This window comes from Pinus tabuliformis, chromosome 9 (genome assembly GCF_031772625.1).
Source record: "Pinus tabuliformis cultivar Carrire ecotype Pingquan chromosome 9, CPIR1, whole genome shotgun sequence".
Lineage (NCBI taxonomy): Eukaryota > Viridiplantae > Streptophyta > Pinopsida > Pinales > Pinaceae > Pinus > Pinus tabuliformis.
Window position 1 is genome coordinate 841,900,401 of NC_142307.1, and position 19,291 is coordinate 841,919,691.

At 39.1% G+C, this 19,291-nt stretch overlaps 1 protein-coding gene across 1 annotated transcript in view; it reads right to left on the minus strand.

Annotated features, from left to right (window-relative positions):
* The window catches only part of SFR6 (sensitive to freezing 6), a 325,720-nt gene that overhangs the window by 269,573 nt on the left and 36,856 nt on the right, over positions 1–19,291 (minus strand). Inside the window, 1 exon segment of the mRNA XM_089445794.1 lies at positions 3,723–3,811. Coding sequence (XP_089301920.1) covers positions 3,723–3,811 — 89 coding nt within the window.

Genomic DNA, 19,291 nt, shown 5'->3' on the forward strand with positions numbered 1-19,291 from the left:
TTAAATTCAATTATGTTTTATTTGAAAGTTTAATTATGTTTTAACTTTTTAACTTTTTTCTTTCTTTATATTGTTGTAGATATTTGGAGGCGAAGCTATGGTGCAAGGGCACCAAATTTGCAAAAATTGGCCATAAGAATCCTAAGTCAAATGTGTAGCTCTTTAGGGTGTGAGCGCAATTGGAGTGTATTTGAGAAAATACACTCAAAAAAGCGCAACAAGTATAACTTTGAGCTTCAGCGTTCAGTTGAGCAATTACATTTATTGTAATTTTAATTTATGACCCTCAAGTGTCAAAAGTCAAGACTCATTAGTTTTTTTTACACTCTTACAAATTGGAGTTTTCACGCCTCAATGATTTAGTGTATGTGCATTACAATCTCCAACTTCAAGTGAAGCAAATAGAGAAACCAATGGATCCAGATGCCATTTCCTTAGACAATATTGATGTATTGTCTCAGTGGAGGGTGGAGTCTAGGGTGCCCATCTTGAAAGAGTCACTTACATGGTTAGAGGAGGAACCATTAGTAAAGGGGCAGCAAGAGGAGGAGGACTTGGGGGAGGAGCAGCACGAAGAGGAGCAGGAGGAAGAGGTGGAGGAGGAGGAGGAGACTGTGGAAGCCTCGATGTCAATACCATCTGCTACAGATATAGGAGAGCACAGCTCCATACCTAGCAATCATTATTTGACATTAGATGCAGAGTCAGGGCCTTCTACTGCTAAGGGTAGGCCTAGAAAACAACCCATCGTGTTTTCCTGTATAAGGGGGAGAGGGCACAGATCTCAGATAGCTAGTTGCTAGTTTTATTTGTTTTGCTACATATAACTCGTGATGATGAGATACTTTTGTATATGTGATGTTATTTTATATTGGTTCTCCGTATTTGAGTCCTTGATTGGACAATTATCAGGGATCAATGGGATTTCGTATCGCCTTTGATGTATCATTTTTACTTTACATCCACTACATCATATATATCAGTTATTTCTTCATATTTATGTGCCATTGCAACAACTTTCATCAACACATCAAAAGCTCAACATGTCACTAGCGGGGATTTGAACATGGGTGGGTAGGATTAGTGTTGAAAATATCAGTATCCGCGAAATATCGGCGAAGGTCCTGAAAACATCTTTTCGGCAATATTGGCAAAATATCAGAAAATATCGGAAAATATAAAAAATCTGAAAAAAATGAATATATTATGCATTTTTTATATTTGCCAATATTTTCTGATATTTTGCCAATTTTGCCGAAAAGATGTTTTCAAGACCCTCGTCGATATTTTTCCGATACCGATATTTTCAACACTAATCCTACCCACCCATGTTCAAATCCCCGCTAGTGACATGTTGAGCTTTGATGCCTTGATGAATATTGTTGCAATGGCTTCGAGGCTGAGAAAAGCACTCTTAAGTGAGTATATCTGTGAGCTGGCCTAGTACCAGCAACCTCACTCTTTGCCTTCGGGCTAAGAGGGAGGCCAATTTCTTTCCTCAGATCAAAATACCCAAAAAAAAAGTTAGATTAAAATAAGATCTGATAACTTTAAGCATTCAAAACACGCACCCTTTTATTATCAGTTCAGACAGCACACAAAATAAAGTAAACTTTCTTGAGTAGGTGTGGACACTGACCTACTCGGGACTAAGTCTCCAAGCCAATATTGGTGCTGCACTTGGCCAGGGAATCAGTCTCATAGACTACCTATTGAGTGCATTATTCCTATAAAACTGTTCTTAAGCTTGTACTAGAGTGTTTAAATAGATTATTAACCCCTCCAAAATTGGGCAAGGCAAAAATAGGAGAAGATCATATCAACCTTAAAATACTATTTTGGAAAAGAATGTGAATTTAGAAAAAGATAAGAATTCTAATTTAGAGAAGATAAAAATGCCACTTTAGAGAAGATAAAAGTACTATCTGAAGAGAAACCAGAAATGGTATTTTATGAGTAACGAATTAGAGTTGCCAAGGCTTGGATGTAAGATCATGCTCAAGCATGTATTATTGGAAGCATCTTGTGAGCTGGAACTAGTTCAATTTCCTTAAGTGCCACAGTAGATGTAAACAAATCAAACATTTAGTGCGTGATGCGACATCATAACAACATAAAATGCATACCATGAATTCCCCAGAATCCAGCTTATAAAGTACGCATTGCATCCCTTGTCACATTCAAGCATCCCTTGGCCATTCTTATCTCTATTACTTTTAAATGATATAAGGAAAGTATGAAGGATAACAAAATTGTATATTAGCACTGGCAGTATAAAGGAAGCATGCACAGTAATATGTGATCATATAATAGTAAAACAATGGCATTTCCACGCAAAAAAACAAAACAACATAACCAAGCAATATTTGAAGTATGCAATTATATGAGTAAGTAAATTTATCAATGTCCAACTGAAGACCACAAAAGTAGGTCAATGGGACTGAAGAAGAGTACAGCCAGTATGACTACAATGTGGGTGGCCAAGCGCATCTCCTAATAAAAAATGCTAAAAATAACATATAGAAATAAAGAAACCAGTGGTAGTGCTGCCATGACACATATATAAGAGATGGCGGTATAATACAAAATACTCAATAGTCTGCAGCATGATACAAAATAATAATGGCCTGCTAAAAAGGAACGAGTGAGTGATAACTGAAAAACATGCAGGATGAAAAGTTCACAGTCAACCTTTAAAAATCAAAAATTAAAAGTTCCTTTCAAGATTATATAAGAGCAATGTAAAAGAGACATGTAAGATAAAAAGCGCCCTAGTAGAACTTACAAGAAAATCAGATATTTTCTTCTAGTGAATATGTAAACACATGCATCTATTTGTAGTTTAGTAATCTTATCTTTTTCTCCCTGAATGTCTTGGTCCAAAATGATCACTACTTAGTCTGTTGTATTTTATAAGAAAATTGGTCAAAAATTATCACTCCCCAATTTCACTCCTACGCCCATTATTAAGATGAAAAAGATAGCCAAATAGCCTGTCCCACAATGACCCACGCAACAAATAAGTAGGTGTTTCTCCTCGTTAAATGACATAGTATAATTTATTTATATTAACAAGATCTGTCCATTAGCCTGCCCCTCGTTATTAACTTCAAAACAAAAAAAATGGCAGTTCATAGAGGATAACATATATAAAACAGGATATCAACAAATTTGGTAATCTTATATGCACGGAATGGCAACATATTGGGGTCAATATATTAATATTGGTTGGAAATTATAACGGCTAACATTTTATGTCATGTGAAATACCTGGATGAATTCATACTAAAATAATAAGCTCACAAATAAGCACTCTCTAGCATTTTACAGATATATTCAATGTATATCACAGAACAAATAACAAAAAAAACAAAAACAAAAAAAAAGATATCATGTCAATTTCTTTCCACAGTAACTACATTATTACAGATATGGATATATACAGATGTGCACAAATCCCCTACTCATATTTGTCAACAGCATATATGTGAAAATTCTAAATTGATAGATACATGTACAAAAATGTTTATTAAAACAAATTTACATATTCTTCTTGTGAAATGCAAGTCACCTTCAAGAAGAGACAACTATTATAACACTATACCAACGAAGAGTTGAATTCTGCTTAATTGAGTTGACAATAATTCTATGAGAACGGTTCTTGTCAAAAGTTTCTCTCAATACCATAGTGTAGTCAACATAGAAAAGTATGATTAAGATACCTGCAGTTACATTGAAAACGGTGTGTTCAGTGGGACGTTCTGGATTCACAATATGAATTGGTATCCAGAATGGTGGTTGCACGTTAGAACTGCAAAAGGAATTGAACATGTTAATAAAACCTCAACGAGAGATAAAATAACTGAAGCCTTGGAACCAAAGAATAATGAAATTCATAAATCAAGTCCTTAGATAATTGTGATCATGCTTCCATTTAAAGTACAACCAAACTCTCAAACACTTGATGTATAAATGTGAAATTTGCAAACTTGTTTTGACAAATACATATATTAATTGATATATGTATTAAATCACAATTGTAAATACTACCAATGCCTATTAGAGTCGTCTTTGAGTTAACTAAAAACGCAAAATTCTGCAAAATAATCAAAGTCGGTGCACAAGAAGCTCAAACTGTGTAAGAATCATGGTTCATTGATTGAAGGATATGAAAATGCAAAGATGGCAAAAGATGTCTCTTCTGTAGCTGCGGAATTTATTCCCCTGTAGTCTCAGTTTCCGTTAGGTTGAAATAAGGAAAATATAAATACATCGATGGGAAATCAAAAAATGGGATCTTACAAAACATTACGTTAATCTTCCAATGAAAACAGGAGGTGTAGTATTTGAAACATACACAATGAACAGCATTTGAGATCAAATTTGTGAAGGGTTGGAGGAGAGCTCGGAGTGAAGGAGGGCTGCCATCTACCTCAAGTTCTCAACTTCTCAAGAGCTAAAGAGAAAAATGCAAACCCCAGTTAACTCCCTCATTTTCTTGTCATTCTTGTTTGTATTTTTTTTCTCCTCCTCTCCTACTCTTTCCCATTGTTTCTTCTTGCTCATTTTATTGTAGGTTGTCTATCTAAAATGGTGTTCTTTTGGATTATCATTCCACTTTGGTTTTCATGGTGTTGGTGGGAGGTAGGCATAGAAAGGAAGAAATGGAAGAAAAGAATAGTGGTCACGTTCATAGTGACCAAATTTATGATGAGGAGGAAGGGTTTGAATAGGAAGGGGATGAAGAGGGCACTGAAATGCAAGGGGGGGAAGCTGCATTGACACCCTTGTGGAATTATGTGACAAAACTTGAGGGGGAAGAGGTGGTGGAACCTTCAAGTTTTTATGCCCTCATGATTGTCATGGAGGAAAACCTTATGGTGGCTCATATTCCCATGTGAGGAGGCATCTTTGTGGGGTAATGAACAATGATGAAAACAAGGATCACATAAGGATCTCAGTTTGCCCTAATGTATCAATGGAACAAAGGAGAAAATACATCCAAATAAAGGAAGCCGCACAAAAGAAAAGTAAGAAACAAAAACTTCAGTCCAAATCTAGCGCAACCTCTAGATTTGGTGGCCCATCTCCGCATGATACTTCTGGAACCTCTGAATCTAGAAGAACATTAGCAGATTTCCTAAATATTCTTAGGAGGGATGATGTGGATGCAAAAGTGGCCTGGTTTCTTTGTGCTTGTGGTATACCATTCAATGTGCTTCGCTCTCCCTACTAAAACAATTTGGTTAGGGCCATCAATGAAGCCCCAGAAGGATACAGGAGCCCCAACTATAAGAAAGCTAGAACTTTGTTATTAGACAGAAGAAGAAAAAATGCAAAGGTTCGTAGAGCTTTGACATGGTTTACAGATGAGTGGGCAGATTGGGGGGTATCCATTTTACCAGATGGTTGGACAAATGTTAGAAACCAACATTTGATAAATGTACTTGGTGTTTATGCCATAGTTTTAAAAACCGGCCGGTCTGAACAAGAAACCGGTCAAACTGGTCGGTTCATTGGCTAAACCGGCACGACCAGGCAAAAAACCAAGTTAGAGGACCGATTTCGCCTTTTTTCCACAAGAACCAAACCTAACCGGCCAATTCCATCATAGACCGGCCGGTTCATTGCCACATCGGCCGCAGACCCACCAGGAGGCTTTTTGCAACTTCCAAGGCTTTTTTGAGGCTTTTTTGCAACATTTTTGGGTGGAGGAGACTAAAGATCTTGAGTTTGATGTTGATTTTGAGATTGACATGGCGTTAGGGGGAATGAAGCAGATTTGGTAGTGGCAACGCCATCGAAACCAGAATTAGTTGCATCAAGCAAAGGCAAACAACCAATGGAAGGCACTAGTCGTGCATCTTGACCAACTCGTGCTTTCATTAGGTACACTTCTATTGTTATTGGTGGCAGTGCTACTACTGAGGTTGCAAATGAGGCTGAGGCACCCTCAGACTCTGGTCCAGATGATGTTTATGTAGCTCCTGTTTATGATCTTGTGTCTAGTAGTGGTGATGAATTTGATCGTGATGAGGAATGATCATGTTGATTACTGATATGTACTAGTAGACTTGTAGTGTTGTAGTAGGTCAATGGCCCCATAGCTTGTAGCATTGTTTTTGGACTTTATAGGCCATTTAGAGCCTCACCGCTTACGTATTTTGTCAATGATATGTATTGCACTCAATGCCATTATTGTCACTCACTGCTTTGCAAATGATCAGTTGTCCAGGATGCATAAGAACAATGAAGTTGAAGCCATTTCCTGAGCCACAAAAGCTATCAGAGCTTGATTAGATCCTCTCCATTGCATAGTGCTCGGAAAGAGCTTTCCAATGGTATATAGAAGTCCAAAAAATGACTCATGGCTCAAAAGTTAGATCCTGTTGAAGATTACCTTTGGAAGACCCAAAAAACAAAGAAAAAACACTAAGGGATAAAGACAAATCGCAATCGGAGGTCTGAGACAAATCACAATCGCGGATCGGGCTTTTTGGCAGGCAAGGGATACTGGCGGGGTGCAATAACAGCGATCCACTAATCGTCGATATCACATATTGGCAGTCGGTGGGTCAGAGCAGAGCATTTATCGGCATGTCGGCATATCGGCGGAGCAAAGGGCTACCACTCTATAAACCTTGCGGGGGCCGATTGTGCGATGTAGTGTTACATCGCCAAGGGAGGTCGAGAATCATTTACAAAGAAAATGCGGAACAAAACCAAGACCGGGCCGCCCCTTCTCTCTCCTCCACAAGGCAGAATACGGTAAATCCCACACTCCCCATCCCGCATTCACGCAGTCTTGCAGTCCTGCGATCCCCGCAACATCGCAGTCCTGCACACTCCAAAACCTTGCATTATCGCTGATTTGCGATTTAGTGTTACATCATCGAGGGAGGTCGAGACTCGCTTACAAAGGAATTTCACGCGAAAACAAGGTCAGGCAAGCCCTTTTCTCTCTCCTCCAGGCGGCCATGTGGCGGCATATGATTGGTCCTCAGAGCTGACATGGCCGCTGACGTCCTCAGTACCAGTGGACACATGTCACTCAATTTCAGATTTTTCAGGGGTCAAATGGGGCCATTTCCCGGTGACGTGTCACCACTCACGGGGTAACACGTGGCAGTGATGATGTCACCCTGGAAAAGGCGATTGACGACCGGCGATTGCACGAAGCGAAGGCTTATTCTTTCGCCGATATTCCTCACTATTGCGATAAGGAAAGAGGACCCCCGGATGCGATAAGTGATTGCGGTCTATCTAATAAGTATTTTGCGTCCGGGACATTGGCCAATGCGACATAAGGGGCAATCAAAGGCGATTCAAGTTATAAAAGGAAAAAGGCCCCCGCACAACTGTTGAAAGTCTTAGCACCCGAAGGGCTAAGCCCCTGGTTCCAACCCCTGGTCATATGAGGAAAATTACAAAAGGGGCTATAATAAAGGGGGCTAAGGGGGAAATCAAAAAAGCGCCCGTTTTGCCTGTTTCAGAGATAAAAAGCTTGCGCCCAAGAGTCTTCTTTGTTACACTGTAATACACAACCCTAGGCCAGATCAAGGCACCGATTGTGTTCAGCAGGACTTTAAAGGCAGAAATGACAAGGTCAGCGCTGAAAGCAGCTGTAACACTACATACAGAAGATCGAGCATTCAAAACCAGGCAGATCCAGGCGCCGATTGTATTCAACAGGACTTTAAAGGCAGAAATGACAGGGTCGGCGCCGAAAGCAATTGTAGCAGTAAATCAAGAAGAGGGAGCATTCAAAACCAAGTATGGGCGGACTCAGAAATGGCTCTTTGTGACCCGCTTCCAAGGTCAGTGTCGAAGGCACTAAAGGCAGAAATGACAAGAGTTAGCTGAGCAGCACAAGAGACCATACCATGAACTAGATGTAGCCTGAAGCCGAAGTAATTACAAGGATGGGCGCAGAGATATTGCATTAATGTTTCATCTGTTTTGTGATCTTGTGATGTGCTTTCCTTATGAGGCAATCACTGTTTTTGTGATGTTTTTTTTGGACATAAAGCCTTCCCTGGTCGAGACAGCAAGCTGATCTGACATCTGAGACTCGGCCCAGGGATATTTTGTATTGTATCAGGTTTGATAATGCACCCTCTTCTTATAAATAGGGGGTAGCGACACTAAATAAGGGTTCTGAAATCTACAAAGAAACGCTGATATTTTTGTGAGACTATATCACTTAGTTACATAGATATTGCAGGATATCACAAGAGTAGTGGTGATTCCCCCTTTTAAGCATTGCAGTATGTTATTTCCTGTTTTCATCCATTTTGTCTATTTTCTTCTCTGAATTCGAGCAATAATAGATGCCAGAATATTTCATACTTGCCTACAGATTCATTTGCATTGAGTTGTTAATGCACATGCCCGTTTGATGGGTTGAAATTATATCTTTAAACTGCACTACATGAATCATAACATCCAGTTTATTTTCTATCCATTATACCCAATGTTGCACGAAGCGCCCCCCCCAACGGTTCCAAGCCCCGCAGCGCGTCCCGTACAGAAGCGCCTAGGAAGCTTGGCCGGAAGTGCGCTTCCGAAATTCGGAAGCACCGCTTCCGAATTTTTTGCCGCTTCCTGGAAATTCGGAGGCGTAGTACAGAAGCGCCAAAGCGCACTTCGGGCGTTGGAAGCGTGGCGCTTCGAAGGAGGAAGCATACAGGAACGCTTCCCGTACGCTTCTGGAAAAGCATTTAGAAAATCGTTTTTTTTTTTCAATTTTTTTTTAATTTTAGGTGAGTTTGCTTGTTGGGGGTGGGTCCACCTTGGGTTAGGGTGACGAATGAAGGCAAAAAAAAAATATAAATATAGCAGATGCTCCCTCATGGTAATGTTAAATTCTTAAAGTAAAAGTGACATTCTCCTTTATTTTTCATTTTCATCCTTTTACTTAAATTTTTAACATTACCATGAAATGACTCAGGATGTTTGAGAGTGGTTCCAGCCTCATTGGACTTCATATGGAGAAAATAGAATTTCATATCCTATTCAAATTTCAACAGACTTAACAGTTTTCAGGAATTCAGGATCAATGGGATTGTGGCATTTCATTAGATTATATCAAGTATGAAGGTATGCGATTAGCATTTAATCAAGCGCACCAAGCCCTATATGTACCCTAGTGTTGGTGGTGTTAATTGTTGACCTCCTTTGTCACGTGGCACGCCCTTAGCAAAAAATTACCTTTCAATCAAGTCAAAATCATCGATCAAGCATGTTAAGCTTTTTCTACCATATTTTAAGTCTTGAATTAGGTAGTTTGATCAAAATTGGGCAATGTTGACTAATATCGCTAGACAATCGAGGTAGAGGCAAAGGCTAGACAAGAGGAGAAGAATCTAGATTCTAGATGGTTGATGCATCTAAATGGTTGATGCTCGAATAATTAATCATTAATGTACAATGGATGTTATATCTATCTTGATTTATGCAAAAATATGCATGTTTTCATGTCTTCTACAATTAATTTGCTATTTGGGATGTTTGTTTTGAGTATAAATGCAAAAAAATAATATATATATATATAGCAGACGCTTCCACGGACGCTTCGCTTCCTAGATTTTTGGAAAATGACGCTTCCGTGTCCCCGCTTCCAAAAAACGCTTCCACTTCGCCCCCGCTTTGTGCAACATTGATTATACCTACCTGTAACTGAGATAATTGTAGCAAATCTCATGGTTTCAAGCTCTATGTTTTTAATATAGAATTCTTGGTGCTTTGAGCTCTATACTTTGAGTTATCCCTTCTCTTTGTCTTCTCTCATTTATTCTACAAAGCTGATTAAACTGTAAGCCTTTGAAGTGCTCGGCCTCCACTATTTTCTATTATATTTCTGGGAACTGTGTATGTGTAGAAATACTAAAATACCTGACTTGTATCTTTGGATGAAAGAATCAACTCATGCCTCTTATATATGTGTATAGAACATGGGTGATGTCTCCTCCTGCTTGAGAATCATTTGAGACACACTGATCTAGATGTACCCAAGCACTGGTCTTGTAAGCAATCTAAGGTTATCTCTATGAGCTACAACAGCCATTTTGATATATTCACCTTTACATTGTATATAAATGAGCAAACTTTGCATATTTTATCTCTATTGGTTTGGAATCATGGTTTTAAATCTTAAAAATAATCTTTTTCATTAAAAATTAATTATTTCATGTATTTTTTAAAAACTAGTTCATTGAAATCTGACCAGTCTGGGTTTGACTAGTTCCGGTTTGAAAACCGATTTATTAGGTGCACCAGTCCAGTGACCAGTTCCGGTTTTAAAACTATGGTTTCTGCTAGTGATGCAGGGTTGCTTGCAAGTCATGACTCCTCCTCTTCACTACACCTTCTCAATACATTATAGATCTCCCATTTAAAACAATTAATGATGTTGGTCCTAATAATGTGGTTCAAGTGATCAATGATAATGTAGCAAATTGTAAGGGAGCAAGAAAAATCATTGAGCGAACTCATCCACGCATCTTTTGGTTCAAGTGCTTGATGCACACATTGAACCTTTTGATGCATGATATTGTGAAGCATAAAGAATGTGGATAGATTAATCAACTATACAAGAGAGGGAAGCAACTCATTAAATATGTCACAGTGCATACAAGGGTCAACTACTTTTATAGCACTTACTCGAAGTTGCAATTTCTTAAGCTTTCAAAAATTAGATTTGCAAGCTATTACCTCACCTTTAGGCACCTAGTGAAGTTGAGACAAGCTTTAATTGCTATGGTGATATGTGATTCATGGGATGAGATGAGCATTGATAGAGATGGGGCTAATGTAATGAAGGAAATTTTTCTTCACAATTACTTTTGGTCACAAGTTAAACATGTTTTGCAATTCACCAAGCTAATTTATTGCATGATCAAGTTTGCAGATTCAGATCAAGCAGTAATTGGGGAGGTGTAAGAGCAAATGCATAGCATGTTGGGGAAAATTAAAGACATTGTTGAGCCTAGAGATATCACCTTATACAATTATATTCGTGCAGAGGTGGAAAACGATGGGAAATGCTAAGCATTCCATTGCATGGGATAGATTAATCAACTATACAAGAGAGGGAAGCAACTCATTAAATATGTCACAGTGCATACAAGGGTCAACTACTTTTATAGCACTTACTCGAAGTTGCAATTTCTTAAGCTTTCAAAAATTAGATTTGCAAGCTATTACCTCACCTTTAGGCGCCTAGTGAAGGTGAGACAAGCTTTAATTGCTATGGTGATATGTGATTCATGGGATGAGATGAGCATTGATAGAGATAGGGCTAATGTAATGAAGGAAATTTTTCTTCAAAATTACTTTTGGTCACAGGTTAAACATGTTTTGCAATTCACCAAGCCAATTTATTGCATGATCAAGTTTGCGGATTCAGATCAAGCAGTAATTGGGGAGGTGTAAGAGCAAATGCATAGCATGTTGGGGAATATTAAAGACATTGTTGAGCCTAGAGATATCACCTTATACAATTATATTCGTGCAGAGGTGGAAAACGATGGGAAATGCTAAGCACTCCATTGCATGGATTAGCATATGTTCTTACACCTAAATATTGTCATCCATCATGGCTTTCAACACCAACACCTAGTGGCGGGGCCAAGAGAAAACCACACCAAGATCGAGAGGTTTTGGCTAGTTATATGAAAGCATTGGATAAATTAGTCCCTGATGAGGAGTGTGACATGATACGGAAACAATTGACCAACTATATCATTGGCACTGGTGCATTTGGGACCAATCATGCAATTAGAGATCGTAGGTATTTGTCTTTTCTTGAGTGGTGGAGCATGCATGGAGGTGCTACTCCACATCTACAATATTTGGCAATACGAGTGTTATCGCAAGAAGTAAACACTTCTTTTGCGGAGAGGTGTTGGAGCACCTATAGTTTCATCCACAATGTTAAATGTAAATCAGGCAAAGAGCTTTGTTTATGCGTAGTCTAACGAGGCAGAGGAGTTGCCAGGAAAATTATGGAAATTCCGGTCATATTTAGAGAAAATCCGGCAAGGATTTTTGTAAATCCAAATTATAGTTGTTAAACTTCAAAATTATAGGTGTCCTAGACGTTTTTGATGGTGTTGAATCCATTTCCACCATCAAAAACACGATTCAAACACTGCCTCTACAAGATTTTTTGAAAAAAATTTGCCCAAATTCCGACCACTTTTGGCCGTCCGGGCAATTCCTCCGCGTCGTTAGATGACTCCCTTGGTTTATGTTAATTACAACTTGCAATTGATGTCCCATTACTGTGAGGAGACAAAGAGAAATAAAAACATTTAAGGTTTGGGGCAAAAATCCTGAGGAGACCAATTTAGAGGATGGAATGTTGCTTTTAGAGCAACTGGAGGATGCTCTTATCCAGGATGATGATGATTGTTATGAGACGACACCCTCATCTAATGCCATGGTCCCCTTGTTCCAATCTTCAACGGCAATAGCAAGGGCTTCAGCGTCAATTCCACAACTTCCAAGACCACTATCTTCTTTCACTGCCACCTCGTGAAGGTTCACGTAGTGATCTGTAATGTCTCCTGTGGATTAATTGCCTATGGGAAGACAAAGTAGCATATCCAACCTTGTAGGCTATAGTCTTGATAAAGGCGGAAAACCCTATTATCCAATATTTGGGGCAACATTGGATAAACTTTCGGGCAGCGGGGGCAAAAAGCCCATACTGGGGGTTGCGCTTGCAACCCCTCACATTAGAGAGAACCCCATGAGAAAATCTACAAATAAAGGGGGGGTGGAATCATTTTGGATCATCGATTTGGATTGGATATCTCTACTTTCTTAAGTTGAGGCTCTAAGGGTTTTAAGAACCCTTCTTGATTAACTTCGATGGAGGTGATCCCACCCTATCTAATCATTTTGACTAGTTTCAATGGAGTTGATCCCACCCTACCTCGACACCTATTTTCCTTGTTCTGGCACATCAATTTTCTTGGAGCATTTTTGGTTTGATTTTTGGCGCATTGAAATGTTCCCTGCTTAGTTGAAAGAATCGGCCTAAGGCTTGTTTAAGGACAGTAAGGTTTGTGACTCACTTGGAGGACTAATCCGAGGTCATTGAGGACAGTGGAGGCATAATTGTAGTTTGTTCTAGACATCACACCAATCAGTGAAGCATCTAAGTTCTACCTGAGGCATAATCTAGAAGCAATGTCTTGTATTCAACCCTCCTAGGATTGCGGATAACTACAATAGGGTGACTAGACCCTATGCAGAGGCAAATCAGGGAACTCCGTGTTAAATTATGTGACAACAGCTAGGGTGTTCTGAGCACAAGTGTTTCGGTCTACCTCCTATACCCACTAGTGAGGATCTTTCCCTTCACACCCAAGTAACCCTAACGTTCATCTAAGGACCGAAGGTCCACAACAAAGATATCATTACAACTTTGTCCATTTGCATTCTATTATAGCCCGAGCTCTCTTACAGTGGATGTCCATTACAGCGAAGACAACTGAGCTCTATTACAGTTCCTTACCATGGCTAGTTTAGGAAACAAACTCGAAATATGTGGACTGCGAGTGGTCAAAATAGCGTAACCCGATCTACTTAGGAAGCTCCAAAGGCAAATTTTTGGGCAACAAAGGTAACTCTGTGGGTGGCTTCAAGAGATTGGTGCATACCACAGTCTGAACCAATTGTTTGCTTTAATTATTACTGCAACTAGCCTTAACGCCAAGAGATCGAACCCTACTTTGCTCAACCATCAATCTGCATATGGAGATCAGCAACCACAGTACTAGATCCACGGATTGTCATCAAGAGTTGCTCGGACCCTATGTAGTAAGCTTGAAATATCATAGTAGTAATACATAGTTGTAGCAAACTTGGGTTAATTGTTATAGTATAGTTATAGAATGTATTGGTTACAAATCCGTTGACCTTATAAATCAGCACTATATTGAATGGTTTATTGATTGGATATACTCATTGTTGTTGGGTGGTCAACCCTAATGAATGTGCTCTAATTGAAAGATTACTAAAATTGGCAACTACAACCAAATTCCACTTTGGACGGCTCATTTGATGGAGATGATGATTGCATTGAATTACTCTTTTCGAGAGGACCAAAATTGATCTAAATATCATCTAATTTGGATAAGCAGAAGTGTGTTTTTGAATTTATGCCCACATATGTGTAAATTGTTCAGGTCGGCCACATCATCATGTAGGCTCATGAAGCCCAATAGACCTGTCTCTTCACCCTCAATGACTTGTATAAATAAAAGTGTGCTCTCACCTCATTTGGCATCATCATCACTCACACATTTTCTTCTCTCTCCTTCTCTCATTGGTTCATATAGCTATTGTGCAGATCCTCTCTCTCATACGTCTGGCAAGGAGGACGAATTTTATGGGCAAATTTCAAGGTCGAATTTCAGGATTGTTGCAGGGGTTTGACCAACATTGTCCAAACACTTTAACTCATCATTTCACTATGATTTTTGTGGGAAAAAAACGTTTTTGGCAGGCCATATTGATTGGCATAGAAATCAAGAAATTTTGATCACTTTGACCTGCGTTGACCACAACCCTGTTTGACCACAGAAGTTGACTTTAGTTGATCGAGTTTGAATGTTGTTTTGTGGATTGACTTGACTATTATTTGAATAGCTAAAGAGGTCGGGTTTGACTGCGTTTGACCGAGCTTCAAAGGGGAAGTTTTGTTGATGCATTGACCATATTTTACTTTTTGATTAGCGCTGAATTTGAATACAGTTGACTACAAACTTGGCAAGATTGTTTTGACTTTGATTTGGCAAGTCAACTTTGTCTTTTTGTACCCTCTCTCTCTGTTGAACATTTGATATAATACTAAGAAGAATTGATCAAAGGGTTTTCCCCACATTGGGGTTTTTCCCTGGCATCCGCCAAATCCAGTGTTCACTTGTCTTGGCTTGCCTTCTGCATTTTATTTTATGTTCTATCTACAGTTACTGTCAATGTGATTTATGGTTAATGTGATTGTTTTTGGAAAACTAAATTAGAAATTGTCATTGGGCTGCTAAAGGAACATTTAAGTAATTCTGCTAAGCATAGAACATACCATTGTTAACTAAAATTAACATGGTATCAGAGCACACGTGAAGACAAAGCCCAAGCAAGAGAGAGAAAAGCAAACACTAAGGGAGATTTGTTAGACAAGATTATTGGACTAGCCTCAATGGCTACTACATCTTACTTCAAATCTGAGGATAAGCTCAAGGACAAATCGGCCTATCATGCATGGAAGATAACTTTGGAAGAGCATGATGCCATGAACTATATGCAGGAAAGAGTGGTGGAGCGTCCTTCAAATGCACCTGTTGTTGTAAAGACGAAGTACAAGAAAGGTGGGGTCAAAGCTAAAAGAATTATCATAGACGCCATTCAAAAGCATTTGGTTGCCTATGTTTCTGATTTGAGAACATCTAAGGAGATGGATGAAAAGTTGGTTGGGATGTTCAAAGTAAACAATGCAAATCAAATCCTCTTTCTCAAGAACAAGTTGAAGGACATCAAGATGGATAAAGGGGAACCTATCCAATCCTACCTTATGAGAATAACAAAAATCAAGAATGACCTACTATTTATTGGAGAAGTTATTGCTGACAGGGAGCTCACTCTCATTGCACTTGGAGGTCCTTCAAGAGCATGGGATGTGTTTATGTTAAATTTGGAAACTAGGGCCAAACTCCATCTTGGACAGCTCATATGATGGAGATGATATTTTTATTGGATTCCTCTTTCCGAGAGGTGCAAGATTAATCTAAATATCATCTCATTCTGACAAGTAGAAATGAAATTATGAATTTATTTCTTCTATGGACAAATTGTCAAGGTCGGCCAGAAGTCTAATGTAGGCTCATGAAGCCCAACAGACATGTCTCTTCACCCTCAACGTTGTGTATAAATAGAAGAGGCCTCTTCCTCATTTGGACACCATCAACACTCATCTTTCTCTCTCTTCTTCTCATTGGTTCGTATAGCAATCAGGAGCATCTTCTTCTTCATGCGTTGACTTGGGTTGACTGAAATTACAAGCCGAAAATTTCAGATCTATTTTGGGCAAATTACAGGGACGTTGACCAATGTTGACTGAGGGTCAGACCTCCTCCTTTAATTGCATTTTTTTCAAGTAGGAAATTCAATTTCTTTAGGCCACATCTCTTGGCATAAAAATCGAGGAATTTGCAATTGTTTGACCAGTGTTGACCGCAGGGCCTTTGACTATTGCATTGACCAGGTTTGACCGAGAATTTCAAGACTGTTTTGGGCTGATTCAGACTGTCTTTGGAGGCCGAGTTGACTGGGTTTGACCGAGCTTATTTGGAGGAAACTTTCTGCTGGTTTGACCAGCGTTGACTTTCTGGTTAGGGCATCTTGTTGACTACAATTTGACTGGATTGTTTTATCAGTGTTTGGGCAAATAAATTTTGTATGATGTACTCTCTCTCTCTACTGAACTTTTGAAGAATAATAAGAAGATTTGATCAAAGGGTTTTCCCCACATTGGGGTTTTTCCCTGGCATTCGCCAAATATTGTGTCCTCTTGTCTTGGCTTGTCTTCTGCTTATTGTTTATGTTCTATCTGCATTTACTATCAATGTTAATGTGATTGCTAATCTGGAAATTGATATTGGGCTAATAAGAAAAATTGAAGTAAATTGCTCTAAAGCATAGAACATACCATTGTTATCTAAAATTAACATGGTATCAAAGCTGAGGTGAAGACAAAGCCCAAGCAAGAGTGAGAAGAGCAATCACTGAGATTTGTTGGACAAGGACAAGATTCAATGGCCTCCTCATCTTACTTCAAATCTGATGACAAGCTCAATGATTTTCATGCATGGAAGATGTCTCTTGATTTGACTTTGGAAGAGCATGATGCTATGGTCTATGTGCAGGGAAAGATTGTTGAACCTCCTTCAAATGCACCAGCTGTCGCTAAGACAAAGTACAAGAAAGGTGAAGTCAAAGCTAAGAAGATCATCAGGGATTCTATTCATAAGCATTTAGTTGCTTACATCTCTGATTTGGGCACATCTAAGGAGATGTATGACAAGTTGGTTAGCATGTTTAAAGCTAGCAATGCAAACCAAGTCCTCTTTCTCAAGAACAAGTTGAAGGACATAAAGAAGGAAAGAGGAGATGATATCCAATCCTACTTCATGAGGGTCACCGAAATCAAAAATGATCTTCTATCAATTAGAGAAGTTATTGCTGACAGGGAACTCACTCTCATTGCCCTTGGAGGTCTCCCTCGTGAATGGGATGTGTTCAACACTACTATCCTCAACAATGACAAGATTCCAGGTTTTGATGAATTGTTGATCAAATGTACACAAGAAGAAACAAGGATGATAGAGAGAGACATACCTTTAGATAAGAATGATCCTACTGCATTCTCCGCTTATGCTAAAAAGAAGAACAATGCAAATTCAAAGACGCAAGGCCAAGGAAGACAGGGATTCAAAGATGGAAGAAAGGGTAAATGCTTCATTTGTAACAGGTTTGGCCACTATGCTAGGGGGTGTCCTAATAAATGGATACACCTCAGGATAATGATAACAACAATTGCAACAATTTCAAGGGCAATAACAATCAATGGAATGGCAGGTTCAACAACAAAGGAAAAAGGAATGCTCCCGCTACTCAACATGGAAATGGTTGACCTCCCAAAAGATCAAGAAACTCCAGGTATGATGAATCTAATGTTGTAGATAACAAGCAAAAAGAATTTTATCTTATATATGCCCTCTCTACTGCCTCTCCTCCGGATACCTTGGGAAATTGGTTGATTGATAGTGGTGCCTCAAGGCACTTCACTAGGTATAAGGAAGCTCTTTCAAATCTGATAGAAAATGATACAAATTTGGAAATCATTCTTGGAGACAATGCCACCTATCCCGTGAAAGGAGTTGGGAATGTTACTCTTCAATTGAATCAAGGTAACACCATTCATCTACAAGAAGTATTATATGTACCCGATCTAAAGAAGAACCTAGTATCTATCTCAACGATGGAGGACAAAGGATTCAAGGTGGCATTCATTGATGGAAAGGTACGTGTTTTGAAAAGAAATTTCAAAGAAGCATTTATTCTTGGTTTTAGGGTTGACAACCTATATCAAGTTGGAGTAAGTCCATTGGGAGCTATATCTTGCGACACATCTCTTCAATCTGAACTATGGCACCAAAGATTTGCTCATCTTCATTATAAGGCCCTACCAGATGCAAGGAAGATGGTAACAGGTATGCCCAAATTTAAAGTATAACATGAAGGTGTTTGTTAGGGATGTGCCGAAGGAAAACATACAAGGGGACCATTCCCATCAAGTGATAGCAAGACTACCGACATTTTGCAATCGGTTCATTCTGATCTATCTAGTATGTTGCACATAACCTCTTTGGGAGGATATTTATATTATGCTATCTTTGTGGATGACTTCTCTCGCAAAACTTGGATTTATTTCTTGAAGAAGAAGGGCGTAGTGTTCACAAGGTTCCGCTCTTTCAAAGCCTTGGTCGAAAATCAAACAGGGAAGAAGATCAAAATATTCAGGACCGCTAATGTAACCAAATATGAATCAAATGAGTTCAAATGAGATCAAATGACTATTGTAGAGAAGCTAGCATTAAGAGGGATACTACTACCGCATATACTCATGAGCAAAATGGTGTTGCTGAAAGGAAGAATCGTTCTATTATAGAAGCCACTCGTGCCATGTTTCATGATCAAGGCCTTCCGAAGTTCTTATGGGGAGAAGTTGCCAACATTGTCGTGTATGTTCAAAATAGATGCCCTCATCAAGCTTTGGACTCCAAAACTTCCGAAGAAGTTTTCATTGGTAAGAATCCTGATGTTTCTCATTTTAGAATTTTTGGTAGCCCCGTGTATTTTCATGTACCGAAAGAAAAGAGAAACAAATTGGCTGCATCTGGGAAGAAAGGAACATTTGTGGGCTACAATGAAACTTCAAAGGCATATAGAATCTATGTCCATGGTCAAAGAGAAGTGGAAATAAGTCATGATGTGACCTTCGATGAAGATGTTGCCCTTGGGAAGATTAAGAACCTTCCTATTCCAAGGAAGGACAACAAAGAAGATACATGAAAGCAGGGAGAACTGCAAGATGAGCCGATGCCCGATGTTGAAGGAACGATGGATCCCATTGATCCACCTCTCCATGAGCCCTCCTCCTCAAAAAGGAGACCCTCATGGCTTAGGGACACTATCGAAGATGCCAAGAGACATATTGAGG